This window comes from Myodes glareolus, chromosome 12, assembly GCF_982192425.1.
Source record: "Myodes glareolus chromosome 12, mMyoGla1.1, whole genome shotgun sequence".
NCBI lineage: Eukaryota > Metazoa > Chordata > Mammalia > Rodentia > Cricetidae > Myodes > Myodes glareolus.
This window is the reverse complement of record NC_142037.1, coordinates 31466792-31486045: the sequence shown is the minus strand read 5'-3', so window position 1 is coordinate 31486045 and position 19254 is coordinate 31466792. Positions and strand designations below refer to the sequence as shown.

Below are 19254 nucleotides of genomic sequence, written 5' to 3'. Positions count from 1 at the left end.
GCCCTCCTGTCGGCGCCATCTTTAGTCCTGGCGAAGAGAAGGCTGTTGGCGGGTGGGCGGGTGTCCCAGTGACTGAGGATTGCGCCCTAGCGGCCAGCTGAAGGAATAGCGCCAGGAAACCGCATCTTGTTTGAGGCCATAAAGAAAAAATTGCTTTTTCTCTGACTTCCCCTCAACCCAGCATGGGCTGCACGAATGCAAAAACGTCTCTTTCATAGTTACAGGTTCCTGTACCTGTGACATCCGTAGACACTCAGTAGGGGCCAATTCAATTTTAAATGAACTCATTCCTCCACTACTTAACTTATGTGAGTTGGTTTTTGTTTTGTTTTTGCTTTTGCTTTTTTCCCCCCCTTTTGTCTTGCTCAAACTAGTCAAAATAGATCTGGGTAATTTTCCACTGTGATTCTCCATCAAACTCTAGCTAAATTTGAAATGGCCTCAGCAAGAAAACAAGATGTTGGAAGAACCTTGCACCGTCTTGCCCTATCACAATTAAATAAATGGCTGTGTACCAAGGGCAGGATATAGAGGGTACTCGAATGAATTGTTATTGATATTTTCCGGAGGTAGTATGCATACCGGAGTTTGGACTCAAGACTATTGTCCCTTTAAATCTCATGTCTGCCCTTTATTACCTACCAGACTGGACAAATCCCAAACCTCTTAACTTCAGAACCTCTTGCTATAAATTCCCAGAATGCTCCATGGCATCTCGGTTTCAGTTGTTAATTTTCCTTATTTCTGATAAACATTATGAGAGTCCATTTCGAACTGAATCCCTCCAACAAGCCCCAGCAAGTCAGACCAAACAAAAGTGGAGTCACTCGGGCTAAATGCTGAAGAAACTGAAGTTTTAAGATTCCTAAAGAGCCTGCTCTCCCTTAGAAACAGGAACTCCCCTCCAGTAGAATCTGCATGACAAGTCCCCTGGCTTTAACTTTCAAAAAAGTAACTAGCCACAGCCTGATATGAACTGGTTTCCTCTATTCTGGTTCTTTTACTTTACAAAACCCACTATTATTCTGGTCTCCTGGTGCTGGTCAGGGTTCTGTTCTGACAAGGGTTTAAGACAACGGAAAGTCTTTCTTTGCTGCCAGGCCACCACGCTAGGTGTTCAGGATCCCAGTGGAGCCCTCAGCCTTTCTCAGGGAGAGCGTTTAAGCACCAACGCCACGTCCTGGGCTGACGAACTTCAGACAACAAGAACAGTTAGCCAGAAGCAGAACCACAGAAGCCAAAAAGCAAAGTTAGTACACTTAGAGACTTTCCCAGAACTACGGATTTTGATGAATTGGGTCTTTGTTTTCATTTCGGTTTGTGGTACTGTCTTCGTGCTAAATTTTACGGTGTGGATGACATTTCCATCATGGAGTCAGTTGTGCTAAGATCTGGGGCCCTATTGCAATCAGGATTCTAGAACTCAGGAGATAGGGACTGATTTTAAGTTGTAGATGAATTTGGGGTACCATTACTGAATGGGAACTTTCCTCTTCTAGCAGAAGTTGGCCTATTCACGAGTCATGTAAATAACCAAATTGTCACTTGGGCCAATTTTGTTCTGTGAAGAGCAGCGTCATTTAAACTTACCTAGACCACATGTTCGGAACCTGTGAGTGCTTTAACATTTCCACTCGCTCAAGGACACATGATAAAGTAGTTCTGGGTTGGGTGACAGCAGGCCTTCACGTTGACTTTCTGTAAAGTAGGAATGATAACACAAACCTCATAGTTTGTGGTGAGCAGTAAGTGAGATAAAATATGTAAAGCATCAAGCTGGAGATATTTTTTTGGGCTTAGCTACTCTGAACACGTACTACTCTTGAAGAGTACCTGAGTTCAACTCCTCATGCCCACATTTAGTGGCCTACAGCTGTCTAAAACTTGATTCAAGAAATCCAACTCCTCTGGCCTATGCTGGTGCCTGCACTTATATGCATATATCAACTAGCAGACATGAGGATAATTAAAAATAATGAAATTTTTTTATAAAAGCAAAACCAATCATCAAACTTCAAATATGAAAAATAAGAGCCTCCAGTATCTTGGAGATATCATTTCATGTAAACTCCTTACACCGTACTACCTCAGAATTTTACTTCCCATTCAGCTGATCCGTGAACTACAATTCCCATAATGCACTGTTACAGGTCTGTGGTCTGGAGCCGGAGGTTGTCGCAGACTTTTTTTGGGGAGGGGGGAGGTGTGGCTTCCTTGACCCCGGTCCGCTTTGACTCCCAAGGGCGGGAGAATCTTGGAGGCCACCACCCCCCGGCGGGCGGGGCAAGGACTAGGGAGAAACCAATCACGGCCCAGGCTCTAGGAAGCACTGAGCGGGGACGAATCAGAATGCAGCAAAATTGGTCTCAAGTGGCGCGCGTGAATTTGAACGCCCTGGCAGAGCGCCGGGCTCCTGTGAGGAGAGCAGTGGGGTCGCCGAGCTGCGGAGCGTTCTTTGCGTGGATTCCTTGCCCGAGTGCACGCCGAGCCAGTCGGAGCCTGAGGAACGCAGGTAACGTCACGGGGCAGGGGACTTGGCTGTGAACCTGCTGCTCACGCGGGGCTCGTGCTCCCGGTGCCAGCTGCTCACCGCAGCCGGGCTGGGTCGTCCCTCGTCCCCGCGGACTTTGCGTTTAGCTTAGAGGTCGCTCTTGCGGAATTCTGTGGGACTGACGTACCAGATCCGAAGGAAGGAGAAAGGAAGGAAAGAACATTCTAGAGCGACCTCCCTGAGGGAGAAGGCTTGCCTGCTGTATCTCCTTAGCAGCTGCCTGACGAGCTCCGGGGCGTTTATAAATAAGGAAGCTCCTGCGAGGGAGCCCAGCTGGGACCTGGGGCGACGACTGTCCTTCCCGCATCCCCTTGCTCAGATTTCCAGGAAGGGTCCGCACAGGCTCTGCGGCCACCGAACGTGCTGACTGTGGAGATGGTTAGCCTAGAATGTATGCTAAGTCGAATAGGGAGGAGGCCCAGGGTGCTAGGGGAGCCGGGGACAAGAGCATCCATCAGTGGGCATGGTGGAGGGAGAACGGTGCCAAGGAAGGCCTACCAGGGGTGCTAAAACTTGGCGTGATTAGTTTCATTAAAGGATGGCGTTTAGGGGCCACCTGGCCTTGTCAGTAGGCTCAACTTTCTGCTCTAAATATGTAGGTGTGGGCAGTATTTCCCCAGTCCTCCACCCTTCCCTTCTGTTGCTTCTGTTGCCGTTTAAGTCCCTAATATTATCATCATTTACGGCTTTGCTTCTCTAACTCAGGATCCCTTTGCCTCAGCCTCCCATTAGCACCCTTACACCTGACTAGTTTGCTTTTGTTTTTAAAAAAATCTATTATTTGGAGACAGACATGCTGGCTCAGCCTGTGATCCCAGCCTTGGAAAGCTCAAATGTTCTCCAGGTTCCTTCTTGGCTACAGAGTGAGTTGGAATTTGAGGCCAGCCTCAGCTATGTGAGGCACTATTTTCCTGTTTTGTTTTGTTTTTTTTTATTTACAATCTCTTATTTGGAATTCATTTTTTTTTTTAATCCTGAGACAAGGTTTCCCCATGCAGCCCCTGCTGTCCTGGAACTCCCACCTTTGTCCAGGCTGGCTTTGAACTCACAAGAGATCCGCCTGCCTCTGACTCCCAAATGCTGGGATTAAAGGAGTTTGCCACCACTGCACCTCTGTCTGGAATTCAGATTTTTAATATACAATTTTGACATATTGCATTTTCTATCCACTTGATCACTTTGATTATTATTACCAACCTATTTATTGCTTTTAGGAATTCACTTAAGATGATGGCAGCTTTTACGCCAAGGAAGAGAAAACGACAGATTTTGAATGTTGATAATGGTGATAGGTAAGTCTTAACCTTTACATAAGAACTCTTTTGTTTGTTTTGCTTTGTCTAGACAATGTTTCTCTGTAGCTTTGGAGCCTGACCTAGAACTTGCCCTGTAGACCAGGCTGGCCTCAAAAATCACAGAGGTCCACCTGTCTCTGCCTCCTGAGTGCTGGGATTAAAGGCGTGTGCCTCTACAGCTCAGTTTTGCTTTGTTTTTGTTTGGTTGGTAGTTTTGTTTTTTTTTTTTGTTTGACAATCTTAACTGTATACCAGGCTGGCCTTAAAACTCGTTGAGTTCTGCCTGCCTTTGCCCTCCAAATGAAATGCTGGGACTAAACGTATGTGCTACCATGCCCAGAGCCGGTAAGAGACAGAAAAATAAATATTGAAATACATATACATGTGCGTAAAGCTTCTTTGTAAGTACTCTTTGCTTTTATGAATGTTATCTTTCTGTTTGTCTTTTGTTTTCTTTGCGACAGGGTCTCTCTATGTAGTCTTGGCTGTCCTGAAACTATATGTAGATCAGGCTGGCACTGAACTCATAGAGATCTGTCTCTGAGTGCTGGGATCAAATGCACCACCAAGCCCAGCTTATGAAAGTTAACTTTAGAACTCTATTTAAGTGCTTTATTTAATAAAGGCAGAATTTGAGGATTAATGTCAAACTAATAGATAATGTGAAACTGTCAAACAATGGAGAGGGATGTATTAGTAGGAAGAAATTTATTATTGGATCTAAATGTTAAAGAAAAATGCCAAACTTACTGGTGAACTTTGTTTCTTTTCTTTTTATAGCCTATTAACAGATACTTCGCCAAACAAATTAAATTTAAGCTTCTCTGAAAGCCATACTTGCCAAAGCAGTGATCAAAAGGAAGAAAAGTCTTGCTCCTACCAAAGCCATTTCACTTCAAGTCCTCTCAAAGTAGCAGAAAATAATAGGTTGCCATTTGCAAACTACAGTTCACTATTTAAATCTGTTGTGTCGACTACATCTTTCTACAATAAAAATAAGCAGTACCTCAATCCACTTGAGAGGAAGTTGATAAGAGAGAGTCGATCTCTTTGTCCAGCAACTAAAAATGGAGATAAATCCAGTGTGATAGAGAAACTGCAGAGAAAACCAACCCGTACCAAGAAAAGCAAAAAACCACAGAAGAGTTTAACTGCTAAATATCAGCCGAATTTTAAGCACATCAAGTCTATATCAAGAAACCCTAAAAGTCTGAAGCCAGTTGTGGATAAAGAGAACAGCTGTCTGCCCGCAGGGAATCATCCACATACTCCTCCTCGGGTGCTAAGCCAGAAAATAAAACCACAAGTCACACTCCAGGGGGGAGCAGCATTTTTTGTTAGAAAAAGAAGCTCTCTTAAAAAATCATCCCTGGAAGATAAGCCATTACAGAAAAACGAACCAGAGGTGACCGAAGACGCTGACCCAGAGGCAAAGCGAGTACCAAAGTCCTTGTTAGCGGAAGAGAAATTGAGTGTTGAGCTACTGGATGCAAGGAGTAAAAATGAAGAGAAACTAAGAAAGGTAAGTTAAATGTATCGTTTTACTTTGCTGTTTGTTTTTCTCTGCCACCATTAAAAAGTAGGAATTAAAAAGTTGGGCAGTGGTGGCACACACTTTTAATCCCAGCACGTGGGAGGCAGAGCAGGCTGATCTCTGAGTTCGAGGCCAGCCTGGTCTACAAAAGTTAGTTCCGGGACAGGCTCCAAAGCAACACAGAGAAACCCAGTCTCGAAAAACAAGGGGAAAAAAAAAACAGTAGGAATTGTTACTGACAAAACTCCCTCTAATGACTCCAGAATTGGTTGCTATTACTGTGTGTGTGTATACATGCATGTGCATGCACTCACAGTGGAAACGAGAGACCAACGGCAAGTGTTTCTCACGTGCCTTCTACTTCGAGATTTTTTGAGACTGGCTCTCTTCATTGGCCCAGGGTCCAGTTTATGCTACCCTGGTTCGGAGATTACAAGCACCACCAGGTGTTAGAATCTAACTCAGGTCCTCACACTGCACAGCGAGCCCTTCAATCTATCTGTCTCTCCTGCCCTGGTTAAAGTCCATGATGAGAATTAGCCCTTCTTAGTTTGAAAAAGTTTATTTTTCTATTTTTACTAACCTTTAAAAGTTCATTTCATTATTATAAAAGGAATGGTCTGTAATTTTTCATTCTGCCATCTTCATCTTTATACTTTTAAAAAAAGATTTATTATTATTATTACTTTTAATATGTATGAATATTTTACCTGTATGTAGGTGTGTGAATGTGTTTAGTGCCCTCAGTCCAAAAGAGGGAATTGAATTCCCTGGAACTGGAGCTGCAGACTAGAACCACCATGTGGATACTGAAAACCACACCTGGGTCCTTGGGAAGAGCAGCCAGTGCTCTTAGGCACTACACCATCTGTCCAGTCCTTGAAGCTTCCGTTTTTTACAAGTATTGTAGTCTATGTCTGTATCTGTGCTCTGATATTTAAAAGATTCATATTCAATGAGTGCAGAGGAAATAGATGGAAAATTGATGAATCTTGCTCTGAAATGCATGGTCAGTCTTGTGAGATTCATTCACGAAAGGGAAAACAACTAAGAATTAGGATTTCTTTATTTCTTAACCTGTTCATCATTTTCAGAATTCCTCAGGTGCCGCAGTTTCTTCAAAAGAATGTAAACTTGATAAACATGTTTTTCCTTCAGAGAATTCACTCGGTGAGAACAAGACAAGTAAGTAAGAAAATCCACATTAATCGGCCTAGCAACTTGTAAAAAGCTTCACTGATCAATATATATCGATATAGAATTTTATATATACTAATATTTTCTGGTCCTTTAAAAAGTTACTGTGTTGGGCTGGAGAGATGGCTCAGTGGTTAAGAGCACTGGATGCTCTTCCAGAGGTCCTGAGTTAAGTTCCCAGCAATCACATGGTGGCTCACAACCATCTGTAATGAGATCTGGTGCCTTTTTCTGGCGTGCGGGCATATATGGAGGCAGGATGTTGTACACATAATAAATAAATAAATCTTTTTAAAAAAATAAAAAGTTACTGTGCCTATTACTAATATCTGTTTATCTCTAGGGAACGTCTGTCACCTCTGGTAAAGCAGTGCAGTATATTTTGAAAAGCAGGAAAGGAGATTTTAGGTTAAAACATCAGACAGGGAATAAAAACAACAAATTTATCCTTAAGTAATTTCTGGCTAGTTCTAAATTCACTAAGCTCGCTACTATTATTGTGGGTGCGACTGTGGGGGCCCTTATGGCATGGTCACGTGTGCAGGTCAGAGGACAACTTTCTGGAGTGGGTTCTCAGTTTCCACCTTGTTTAGTCAGGGTCTCTTGTTTCTGTGATTCCCACTAACTGGCCTTTGAGCTTCCTTATGATTCTCCTCTAACTCCATCTCCCCATAGGAGAAATGGGACTCAGATTTCTCTATTTATTCCCTCATTTAAATAAACAAATGAGCTCATGGATGTTTGTCATTAGGGGTAAATGAATGTTTATTTTATATTTTGGGCTTAAGTGCAGTATAATTTATTGCTCAAATTGTTCTGTTTTGACCACAAAAGTGGCTTTTCAGGTTACTTCTCTTTGAGTGCTGTCTGATGTCTGCATGTTGTTAAGGGGTCATTCTGTATTTCTCTTGCTCTGGCCCTGGAATCAGCAGTTCTCCACAGAACTTTGACTCCTTTTGTTGGAGAATGGTCTTTAGAAATCAGGGCCTGGGCTCTGAGTGGAAGTGTTACTAGAGTGCCGTTGTTTCCAGGCCCTCTCTCCAGACAGGACTGGAGAGCACAGTTATTTCTGTGTGTCTTCGTCTTCATCTTTTAGTGTGAGTTTGTAGTAATGTCTCTAATCTAGCGTCACAGGATTTAGCCTATACTTTCATGACTTATGTTTTGATTGGTGATCCACTTGGAATGGGTGCCCAATTGTTCTAGCACCATCTGTCAGACTACCTTGGACTCTGCCACAAGTCGTTGGTTTATATTTATATGGGGCAATTTCTCCTTTGTTCCATTGATCTACCTGACTCTTTGGAAATTTGTACTTTCTTGATTATGGTTGATTCTTAAAGTCAGGTAATGTAAATGTTTTGTTCTTGCTACCTTCAGAGTCTTATGAGTCAGCTTAGTGTTTCTTTGGTAATGCAACTATTGCTGATTCTTTCTTTAACAGTTTCTCCTGAGTCTGTCATCTATCCCATCTTCAGTGTTTCTTCAGTGAATACGAAAAGGTAGGAATTATTTTTGCTCTCATTTTAACTTTATTAATTTATTAGTTACATAGGCTTCCTTTTCACTTATAAGGCTACTTCATTTGAGCTCTTTTCCCCCCTGTACCACTAAGGGGAAATAAATAATATTGAGAATAGAAGATGAGATTGTTTTTTTTTTTTCATAGAGATGGAATTTATCTTTATGGACTTGCGTAATAATCATTACATTATAAATATAGTAGCTAGCTTGTAGTAATTAGTTTATTATTTTACTTAAAGATTCTCAGGACAATCTAGAAGGTACACACTATAAGTATTGTTATAATTACATCTCAGCTGAGGAAACTAATTAATTTAGCCACCATTATAATAGATGCTTAGTGTTAGGGCCAGGAATAGACTTCACATTTGAATCAAAAGCTCACTGGGTTATACTGCCTTCCTAGGTGACACTATATTAATGATAACTAAATTTTAATGCACATTTGTAATCAATACAGGTATTAGTAGCTTGCATTTTACAAATAGGAAAAACTGTGCCCAGAGTAGTAAATAATTAAAAGTGGTTTAGTGCTATTGTAAGTTGTGGCTGAAGCTAACTAAATACTGTGATGGGGAGGTGGTGTAGGGAGGCAGAGAACGTGACAAGAGGAAGATCCAAATTTTGTATTGTCTAAACATCTTGCTAAAAGAACACCCATTTGGTGTTGAGTGGCCAATTATTCAGCAAAGAAATTTTTGGCCAAGTTTTCTATCTCCCTCTCCCTCCTTATCTTTCTCCCCTTCCCCCTCCCCCATACTCTCATGTGGGCCCATGTACACACAGACTGTGGAAGGCTGAGGTCAACTTTGGATGCCATTCCTAAGGAGCCATCCTCCTGATTTTTTGAGATAGGGTTTCTCACTGGCACATAAGTACCTATGTAAAAATTGTTGGATCCTAGTATCCTGATTTCTTTGATTGCCTTGGGTCTATGAGATTCGACATGATCATATATCTACCTGGGAACTTTTTTTTTTTAATTTAAATGGGTAAATATTGTCCTAAGATCTAACAGCAAAGAAAACTCCATTTTTCGAGCAAAGTTAGCTTCCAAAGTAATTCTATGTATGTGTGCCTGATACTACAGAGAAAAGTTTTTTGGATGTAAGTCAGATCTGAATTTAAGTCTTGACATTGAATTTGTTTATTATGTTCTTTGAGTAAATGATTATTTCTCTGGTTGAACCTCAGGCTTCCCACTGTTCAATGATATTTACTAACTTTCTCTTTGAAGGTCTCCACCTGAAGAACAGTCTTCTATGGAATCCACTGCATGTACTAACTTCTTGAAACAGACAATTGTGCAGAAAAATATGAATTCCAGAGATACAAATAAAGGAGGAAAAGACCAGCTCATCATTGTAAGTAAATTTAAAGTAAACCCTATCCAGAGGTAGAACATGCAGTCAGCCTCTCAGCATGGTTCTCTTGGGTTATAGATTTCCAGGTTTGTAATTGCCAGTTTTATTGCGGTAGCATTTAAAGCTAGCCAGTACTTTGGAGCTCATAGTGCAAGTATTTGAGTAGGAATGGTTTGTTCCAGGTAATAAATTAGAGCTAAATTTAGCAAAAACTATGGCCATGGACTGGAACCAGTTCCATAATCCATGAGCTGAAAGTAGTTAACATTTTTATGTGGTTTTTGTTTGTGGTTCTAGGAATTGAGCCCTATGGTCTCCTCCATGGCTAGGCAAGACTGCCACTAAGCTACACTGAACCCGCCCCCCCTCCCCGCAACACTTTTTATTTGGGGACAGAATTTTATTAAGTTACACAAGCTGGGCTTGAACTTACGTTCCTTCTACCTCAGCCTGTGAGATAGCTGTGATATAAGTCTGTACCTCCAGGCTTAGGCTTACGTTGTAAAGCAAAGAGAAGACTATATGACTGCATTAGTTAATTACTTTTTCTTGTTGCTATGGTAAAAATACCATGAGTCATAGAAGAGTTTGTTTTGGCCTTTGTTCCAGAGGGGAGTCATAATGACACAACAACAGGCAGCCAGAGTAGGGAGCTGGCTAGCTACATTTCAGCCCCACCAGGAAGCAGAGACAACAGCAAGAAGGGGCCAATTCTATAAGCTCTCAAAGTCCACCCCAACTCCAGTGTTGTACTTCCTCCAGCAAGGATGAGCCTCCTAAAGGCTCCATAACCTTCCCAAACAGCACCACCGGCCAGGGCCCAAGTGTTTAAATCCATCTCATTCAGATGCAGCAGTGACAAACCACACGTGACCTGAAAAGCCTGCCAATCCCTGTGAATAATTCAGAATCTAGTATTTTCAAGGGCATTAAACACAATGCTTTAAGAGAGTGAAATTTGTAGAACTTTATCAATTCTTGAGGCAGGACATTTTAATATTTAAGAATAAATAATTTAACACTCTAAATGACTTAAGACAAAAGCAGTGATTAATACAGAAGTCTGAGAATGTTGTTCCTTCTCTTTGAAATGAGGCTTTTGCTTTTTCTTGCTCTTTCATGTCCTTCCTAAAGAAGGTCCATTGTGGGCCTGCAGAGATGGCTCAGTCAAGAGTACTGACTGTTCTTCCAGAGGACCTGGGTTCAAATCCCAGCGGCCACATGGCAGCTCACAACTGTCTGTAACTCCAAGATCTGACACCTTCACACAGACATAGACGCAGGCAACACACCAATGCACATAAAATAATAAAAATAAATATTTTTTTAAAAAGATCCATTGTTCATCACTTCTTGGGGTTTATGCTTTTGTTTGTTTGCTTTGTTCTTCAAGGACGCGGGTCAGAAACATTTTGGGATGACTATATGTAAGTCTTGCGGCATGATCTATACTGCTTCCAACCCTGAGGACGAAATGCAGCATCTCCAGCACCACCACAGATTTCTGGAGGGAATTAAATACGTGGTGAGTCGAGAAGGCTTTCCGTTTGTTCTACGGGTAAAACTGTGTGGAAATCTATATATCCATAAATATTTCACTACTAGCAGTAGAGGTTAGTTAGGCATCTTAGCTCCCACCTGTGATCCCAGAACTTGGGGAGAAGTGGGGTCACCACACCTGAAGAATTGTACTGAGGTATTGCAGCATTAGAAAGGCTGAGGGGAGAGTAGTTGCTGCACCAGATGTGCCTGCATAGGAGCCTAGAACCCCAGGGCTGGAGGGAGTGTGGAAAGGGATTTCTGGATTACAGATTCAGTGAGGACCCTGTCTCAAGGAAATAAGAGAATGAAAGAGCAGGACACATAATGCCCTCTTCAGACGGGCACATACACACACAACCCTGAGAAATAAAAATAACTGAGGTTGATGATATTAAAAAGTTAGCTTTGTTTGTTATCCTTCAGTGCCAGGCATCATGCATATACTAAGCACATAGCACTGAAGCTGTAACTAAGCCTGCTAGGTTGTACGTAAGGCTGTTTCAGATTCCACAGTCCCAGTATAATGGATTAGGTAAACCCTGTGCTCTGCGGGATATTGGATTAGAGTGATAAAACAATGAACATGTACTCTTTACATGTATGGGACAAAAGTATAAGGACATCACCAGTGCATGTTTGTCACGTATGCACATGCATGGAGAAGGTTCACTGACAGAAACCATGGAAGTAGAGAAAAAACCTAGCACAATAAGTAGGCTTTTGAGGACCTGTATCCCTGTAAGGGTCTTAAGGGAAGACACTTAAGGGAAGTGGGCAGAAACACTAAAGGGGAATATATGAATGAGAGTTTCTGCACTCCTTTGTGTAAAACCAATTACTTTTCTCTTGTGACAAAATACTTGATAGGAATTAATTTAAAGAGGGAAGGGTTTTTATGGATTATTATTGAAGGGAACCATCCCACCATCATGAAGATATTAGCTTCTGGCATGGTAGCAGGAGGAGGAGGCTAGCTGGTAACATTGTTATCCATGTTCAGGAAGCAGAGAGTGAACAGGAAATGGAATCCAACTAGAAAAGTACCCCCAGTGGCCCACTTTCTCCATCTAGAACTCCATTTCCCAAAGGTTCTATAACCTCAAACAGCGCTATAAGCAGGGTACAAGTATTCAAACGCAATATAGGATCGGACCTATGCTGAATTGCTGAAAGGTAGGGAGCATTTGGGCCTCAGTAGTACCTGGGTTTATCTCTCTTTAGTCCATTTGTATCCTCTCTTTGTGATCTTTCACTTCCTGGGACTCAGCTTGCCCCCACCTACTCATATTTTAGCAGATCTTACTCAGGTTTAGTGTGGGCTGTGGGTGCTGTGAGTTCGGGATTGTAGTTGCTGCACATGCCCACAAGATGGCGCTTGGCAGCCCTGCTGCCTGTCTTCTGGCTCTTTCTATTTTCTCTTCTGTGATGTTCTCTGAGTCTTAGAGGGAATGGTATAAATGTCATGTTAGGGCTAAAAGCTTGTTTTCAACACGTTGAACAGCCATGAATATTTTCCGCCATTCACTACAGAGAGAATTGTCTCTGATTAAGGCTAAGTACCCTTTGTCTATATTGTGGGTGGTCAAGGCCAGAGCCTCCATCTTGCCTTTCCTGTCACTCATTGTTTGACCACCAGTCCTCTCCAAACCAAAGTATTTTATGTGTTTGTTTATAAATTAATAATTTTTTTCTCTTTCCTCCCTTCGGCAGGGCTGGAAAAGAGAGCGGGTAGTAGCACAGTTTTGGGATGGGAAGATTGTGTTGGTCCTGCCACAGGATCCAAGTTATGCCATCAAAAAGGTATGGGATAATTTTTCTCGTTCTCTCCCCACTCAAACCCACCATAGTGAAATGTGAACTGGTTTGCCAACAGCCTTCCTTGGTGCATAGGCCTAAGCGTTCACAGTTCACAGTGGCTCATACATTGTCCAGGTCGGATGTGTTAGTTTTCAATTGATGCTGCTTCTGTTTCTGAGTTGAATGTCGCCAACAGGAATAATAAATAAAGCTAAAAGTCTGCCTGGCTGGTACCTCTGCCCCCTCCTCTCTCCTAGGACTCTGAGTGTCTGTTAATTGTTCTTTTAAGTGGGTTCTTAAGCCCTTTTTCCCAAATACCAGGTGTGTGCATCGATTCTGAAATAAGTTTGAATGTATATAAATTTAAGAAATAGAAATAAAAGAAGCTAAATTATGGTGATCGTGTTTTGTGTGTATACACAAATTTAGTTTTGTTGTTATTTTTAAAACCAATTCACCTTCTGTTCTTTAACATTGTTAGGTAGAAGATGTCCAAGAGCTTGTGGATCTGGAATTGGGCTTCCATCAGGTTGTTCCCACGTGTTCAAACAAAACCAAAACTTTCCTCTTTATTGATGAAAAGAAAGTAGTGGGCTGTTTAATAGCAGAGCCCATCAAACAGGTATGCAGCATGTCCTGTTGGTTACTAAAATAATTTATGCTGTATTTAGTATTTTGTCTTAAGCAGAATAAGTCTGTTGTTTTCATATAGCTGTTTTCCTGCCTGGGAGTATAAAAATGTAGTGATTTTTATATGAGAATCTGTAGACCTAAGTTATTATACAGCAGCTTAGTGGATGTATTTAGCAAAATCGTTGCTTGTTTCTCACTTAGAATGTGTTTGTTTTGTTTTGTTTTGTTTTTAAGGCAGGGTCTCTAGCTGTGACTGGCCTGGAATGGAACACATAAAAATCCTCCTGCCTCTGCCTCCTAAGTCTAGAATAAAAGATGTATGCCACTATACCCAACTAGAATCTATTTTAGACATAAGCAGTGTTCTAAAATAGTTATCTTGTTATTATAAGTTAGAGAAAAGAAACTTGTATTAGCAGTAAGGCCAAATATTCATGAATTGTGAGTTATACCTTAATAAAGTTGGTTCTAGGAAAGAAAGCAAAGAGACTACTTTGGCTGAGAACAAAAGAACCAAGGGTCAGCAGTAGAACATTTGTGTAGCTAGTATGCAGAAGGTTCTAGGTTGATTCCAGGATCACTTTGTGTTTGTACACATGTGTGCATACTTGAAAATGTTGAAATTACATCTTTAGTGTTTTCCTCACAGGAAATAAGTATGGCAATAAAATGTTAACTGCCTGATTCACTTAGTTAACTCATAATACTACAGGTAAAACACCAAGTTGTACTTTTTGAAAGAAATTCTTTGCAAGACGATAAGGTGGGCCTTGTAGTTGTGATCTTCCTGCCTCAACCTCCCGTGTTTCAGGCCTGTGCCACTGGGTCTGGCTTAACTATATCTTAACTATACTGGGCTTTCCCTATACATGTATAAATATATACATTAAAACATACAAACACACAGATGTCCAGAACTTACTCTGCCTAAATAAAGCATTGACAAGCAGTCCCCACTACCTTCCCTCACCGTCTTCTATCTATAGCCATTTTACTCTCAGCTTCTATGGGTTCAGCTTCTATATTCTGTATTTGTTCGACTGTGCAAGATCTGCCATTGAATGATTGCTGATTGTGCTTGGCGTGTCCTGTGGGTCCATCCAATGACAAGATTTCATGTTATGGTTGAATAGAATTTCCTTGACTTTTATTTCTTCATTGATGGACACTTAAGTTGATTCTGGGCCCTGTGTGGGTTCACTGTGTGTGATGCTGCACTGAACCTGAGCAGTATCTTCAACCGCTTATGTTTTCTTTCGGAACATTACCTTGAAGTGGGTGCACGGAGTCATAGTTTTGTTGTTTTAATTTTGGTATGTTTGTCTTAAGAGATTTCCGTACTGTTTCCACTATTGATTACTATTCCCACCAACTGCGTGTATGGGTTCCCTTTGTTCCCTCTCTTGGCCAAAACTTTTTACTTACATAATAACCATTCTAATAGCTGTAATGTGATACCTCTTTGTTCTAATTTGCATTTCCGTGATTATGGTAGTATTGAGCATTCCTTTAACACCTGTGAGCCATTCGTAGGTCTTTTTCAAAGAGGGTAGTCAGGTCCTTGTCCTACTTTGTAAATTTCATTTTGATTGTGTATATGATGGATGAGAGTGTGGCACATGTGTTGTTGCTTCTCTCCTTCCACTGTGAGATCTAGGGAATAAACCTCAGGTTGTCGGGTTTACAGCAAATGCTTTTCCTATTGAACCATCTTGCTGGGCTCTTGTTTCATTTGAAAATTTGCAGTATTTTCTTCTGTTGAGTTCCTTATATATTTTGGATTTAAACTCCTTATAACATGAATGGTTTGTAGATGTTTTTTCCTAAAATGGTCTTTCACGATGTTGTGTCCTTTCCTATGAAGAAGCTTTTTAGCTTAATGTCCACCCGTGGTTCATAATCATTTGTTACCCCAGTGCCCTCTTGTGACCTCTGCAGATATCATCAGGGTCACAAGTGCACATGCATACATGGCAGAAAGAACACTCACACATAAAAATAAAAATTTAAGGAATAACAATATTTTTTGGAGCTTGATTAACTATAGACAGGTTTTGTTTGAAGTTTGAATTTATTTATTTATTTTGCTTTTTAAAAGAAAAGTCTGGTTTTAACTGTAGACGTTACTGTGTGTCATTACAGGCCTTTCGTGTCCTATCAGAACCAAGTGCCGGTAAAGAATGTTCAAGAGCTTGGCAGTGTTCAGATGTACCAGAACCTGCAGTCTGTGGAATAAGTAGAATCTGGGTCTTCAGACTGAAAAGAAGAAAGCGTATTGCAAGACGATTGGTAGACACAGTCAGGTAAGGAGACATTACACAGCGACTTACTAGCTTTCCCAGAACCTTCCTTGGCTCATGAGCCAAACAAAAGAATTTCATTAAAACATTTCTGTATAAATCCTGTCAAAGACTAAAGCAAATGTTGATAAGAAGGGAATAACTCAATATGTATTCCATGCCAAACTTAAATGTAATTCTTTTTCCTTTCTTTCTTGCATTTTCTTTTTCAGATGGGTTTTATGGTTGAGATAGGGACTCATTGTTAGACCTGGCTGACCTTGAACTAGTGATTCTTCCACTTCAAGTGCTAGAATTACAAACATGCGCCTCAATTTGTCTTTTGTTTTTAAGATTTTTTTATGGCAGTGTTTGCATATATGTATGAGCCACATGAGTGCAGTGTCTTTGGAGGGCAGAAAAAGATGTCAGATCCCCTGGAGCTAGAGTTAGATAGTTGTGAGCCACCCAGTATCGGTGCTAGTAACCAAATTCAGGTCCTCTGCAAGAGCAGTACTGTTTTAGTCACTTGTCCATTACTGTGACAAAAAGTTTGACCAAGGCAATTTGTAAAAGAATTTAATTTGGGGGCTCACGGTTCCAGAGGGTTAGAGTTCATGACCATCAGTAGGCAGCAGGAAGGCATGTTCCTAGAGCAGAGATGAGAGCTCAGATCTCATCCACAGAAGGCTCTGGGAATGGTGTGGGCTTTAGAAATATCAAAGCCTGTCCCCAGTGACATATCTCCTAATCTTTCCTAAACAGTTCTACCAACTAGGAACCAAGTATTCAAATAAATATATGAGTCTATGGGGCTATTCTCTTTTCAAATTTCTAAAAGTTTATATGTATTCCCAAACACTGAGCCATCTCTTCTCTTCAGCCCCCAGTTTAATTTTCTTAACAAGAATATCTATGTTCTTACAGAACCGTAGAATGGTCAAGTTCAAGAAACAGTATCTTTATCTGATTGATAGGCCAGGTTTCATTTTCATAACTTAATCTCAAATGCCTTTTACTAGGGTTCTCCCCCACTCCATGCAGGGACACACTGTATAGTGATCAGTGGGTCGATCATTGAAAAAATACATACTTTTCATGGTCTTATAGTTACGAAGTAGCAACAAAGATAATTTTATGGTTAGGGTCACCACAACATGAGGAACTGAGAAGCGTTGCAGATTTGGGAAGGTAGAAAACTGCTGCTTTGGATGTTTATTTTTTCATATTCTGTTTGACATAAAACTTCCTGTGTAGCTCAGGCTATCCTTGAGCTAAAGATGAGCAAATGATGTTTCTGCCACAGCCTGTCAGGAATTGCCAAGTGTTTGACACTGTATTCAGGTTTGTTTAGACTTATATCTAATAATCTGGGATATCCCGTAGCCCTTCTTTGTTTTTTACCACATTGAAGAATCTGAAGTGCTTTACCTTTTTGTGGCTGTGACAGGGCACTTACCATGGTTTAAAGTGGGGTGATTTACTCTGACTCCTGGTTTCAGAAGTGTCAGTCCATTGTGACAGGGAATGCACTGGTGAGCTCAACAACTTAGCTCATGGTGTCTAAGAAGCGGAAGAGGAAATACAGGAAGAAGCAGGTGTAAGACAGAGCTCCTAAGAACATGCCTGAGTGACAGCTTTCCTCTAAGTAGGCACCACTCCTAGGAGTGCCATTGCATGAACCCATCAAGGGTAAATCTGAGATCAGAGCCTCATGAGCTAATTACATGTAGATGCATTTACATACATCTGGAGGTGTGCTTTACCAGATCATCTATGTCTTAATTCAATGAAATTGACAAAACTGGCTATCAGAGGAGTATAGCTATTTATTTCACAAAATTCCCTTTAGGATTTGGGTTTGTTTGTTTTTAACATGTATTTATTTTGTTGGGGGTGAGGTGTGTAACATACGTGCTGTGGCATGTATATGGAGAACAACTTGCAGGAATTTTAACTACTTCATCTTCAGTACTTTTAATTATAGTTGAACAAGAGCAAGGAAACTGTAGATTTGTTTTTAGCCTTAAGCATCTGTATTTGGTTTGAGAAAAATATTATTTTTCTGTGATGGTGGTGGTGTGGTTATCATTTGTTTTGTGTGTGGTGTGTGCATGCCATAGCACACATGTGGAAGTCAGAAGATAACTTGAGGAAACTGGTTTTTCTTTCCACTCTGTGGACCTTCGAGTTTCTCATCTGAGATGATGCCATGGCATATCCATCTCTAAATCCAAGGCATTCTGGCACAAAAAAATAGTAGTACTTTTTTAATCAATTACTTATTGTTTAATGCATGTGTTTAATTGAAATCTAAAATTTTAGTTGATAAATGTGATAAATGGTTTTTCTTTTTTTTTTTTTTCTTTTGTAGGAATTGCTTCATGTTCGGCTGTTTTCTGAGCACGAATGAAATTGCATTTTCTGACCCAACACCAGATGGCAAATTATTTGCAACTAAGTACTGCAACACCCCTAATTTCCTTGTATATAATTTTCATAGCTAAAGTCATTTGCAACCACAAAACTGGTACTGTGTGAAGTTCAGCTAAATAACTAGTATCAGAATGACAATTTTAAGACTTGTACACATGTGCATACCAGTTTTATTTCTTATATGTTAGAATTTGTTGAATTGTTTGGGATTCAAAGAAAAAAAGATCTTTGAATACACTGATTTCTTAATATTGAAAACTTCACAGCAAGGTGGCTTCTGTAGAACCTGGGCCACTTCATAAAGGATCACATGAGCACACTTCAGATCATGGTTGTCTCATGCTTCATCAGTAGAGGCAAATCTAAACACAGTGGGATAATTTCCTAATTACTTACTTATGCAGCATTCTCACTTTGTAAACATACTGTAGCAGCTAAGTTGAAATACTTAGAAAGTATTTTGAATTTCCTGTTTGTAATAAGATAGCAGAAAGCATTATCTCATATCCATTTATATAAAATAGTTCTATAACAGTATTTTAATCCCTTAAAATTAATCAGAAGCACACTTACCATAAAATTATGTAAGATTGTATTGGCACTGTTATCATCTGATGTTTTTATTGCATGAAAATGCTGCCAGGTAATTGAAGTCATGAACCAAATTAGTGGACCTAATAACATAATGACTTATGGAATACTCTGTACACTTAAGTGTATTCAGATTTCTAGTATAATTTATATACTCATTTTTTAAAGCAAAAAATTATTCAGATTGTTTTAATTCTTAAAGGTCATTTAACTAATACCTGGCATGAGACATCAGTTTTTGTTTTTAGGTTTTATTATTCATTATAAGATTGGTTGGTTCATCTTTAGTCTAATTTGCCTGTACTACGTCCAAGACCAATATGGAAGTGTTAAAATTGTGTGTAATTATGCAAACATTTTAATGCTACTTTCTGCACAAAATGTCTTTAAATGTTTTATTATAAATTTTATTAATATTATTTCATTGTTCAATGATTTATGAGAAACCAATTAAAATTGTTTTATGGTTGTCATTATCAGTGTGTTTGTGTGTGCATGTGTGCATTTCAAG

The 19254-nt window shown here is 40.3% G+C and overlaps 1 protein-coding gene across 1 annotated transcript; it reads left to right on the top strand.

Moving 5' to 3' along the window:
* Positions 1–2355: 2355 nt before the first annotated feature.
* On the top strand, positions 2356–19219 carry Esco2 (establishment of sister chromatid cohesion N-acetyltransferase 2). The gene is made up of 11 exons (XM_048421875.3): positions 2356–2512; positions 3766–3843; positions 4627–5368; positions 6475–6565; positions 8022–8079; positions 9339–9465; positions 10859–10990; positions 12718–12807; positions 13286–13426; positions 15580–15740; positions 18091–19219. The coding sequence occupies exons 2-11, from the start codon at positions 3779–3781 to the stop codon at positions 18221–18223; spliced, it is 1740 nt and encodes a 579-aa protein (XP_048277832.3). The 5' UTR covers positions 2356–2512; positions 3766–3778; the 3' UTR covers positions 18224–19219.
* Positions 19220–19254: the final 35 nt, after the last annotated feature.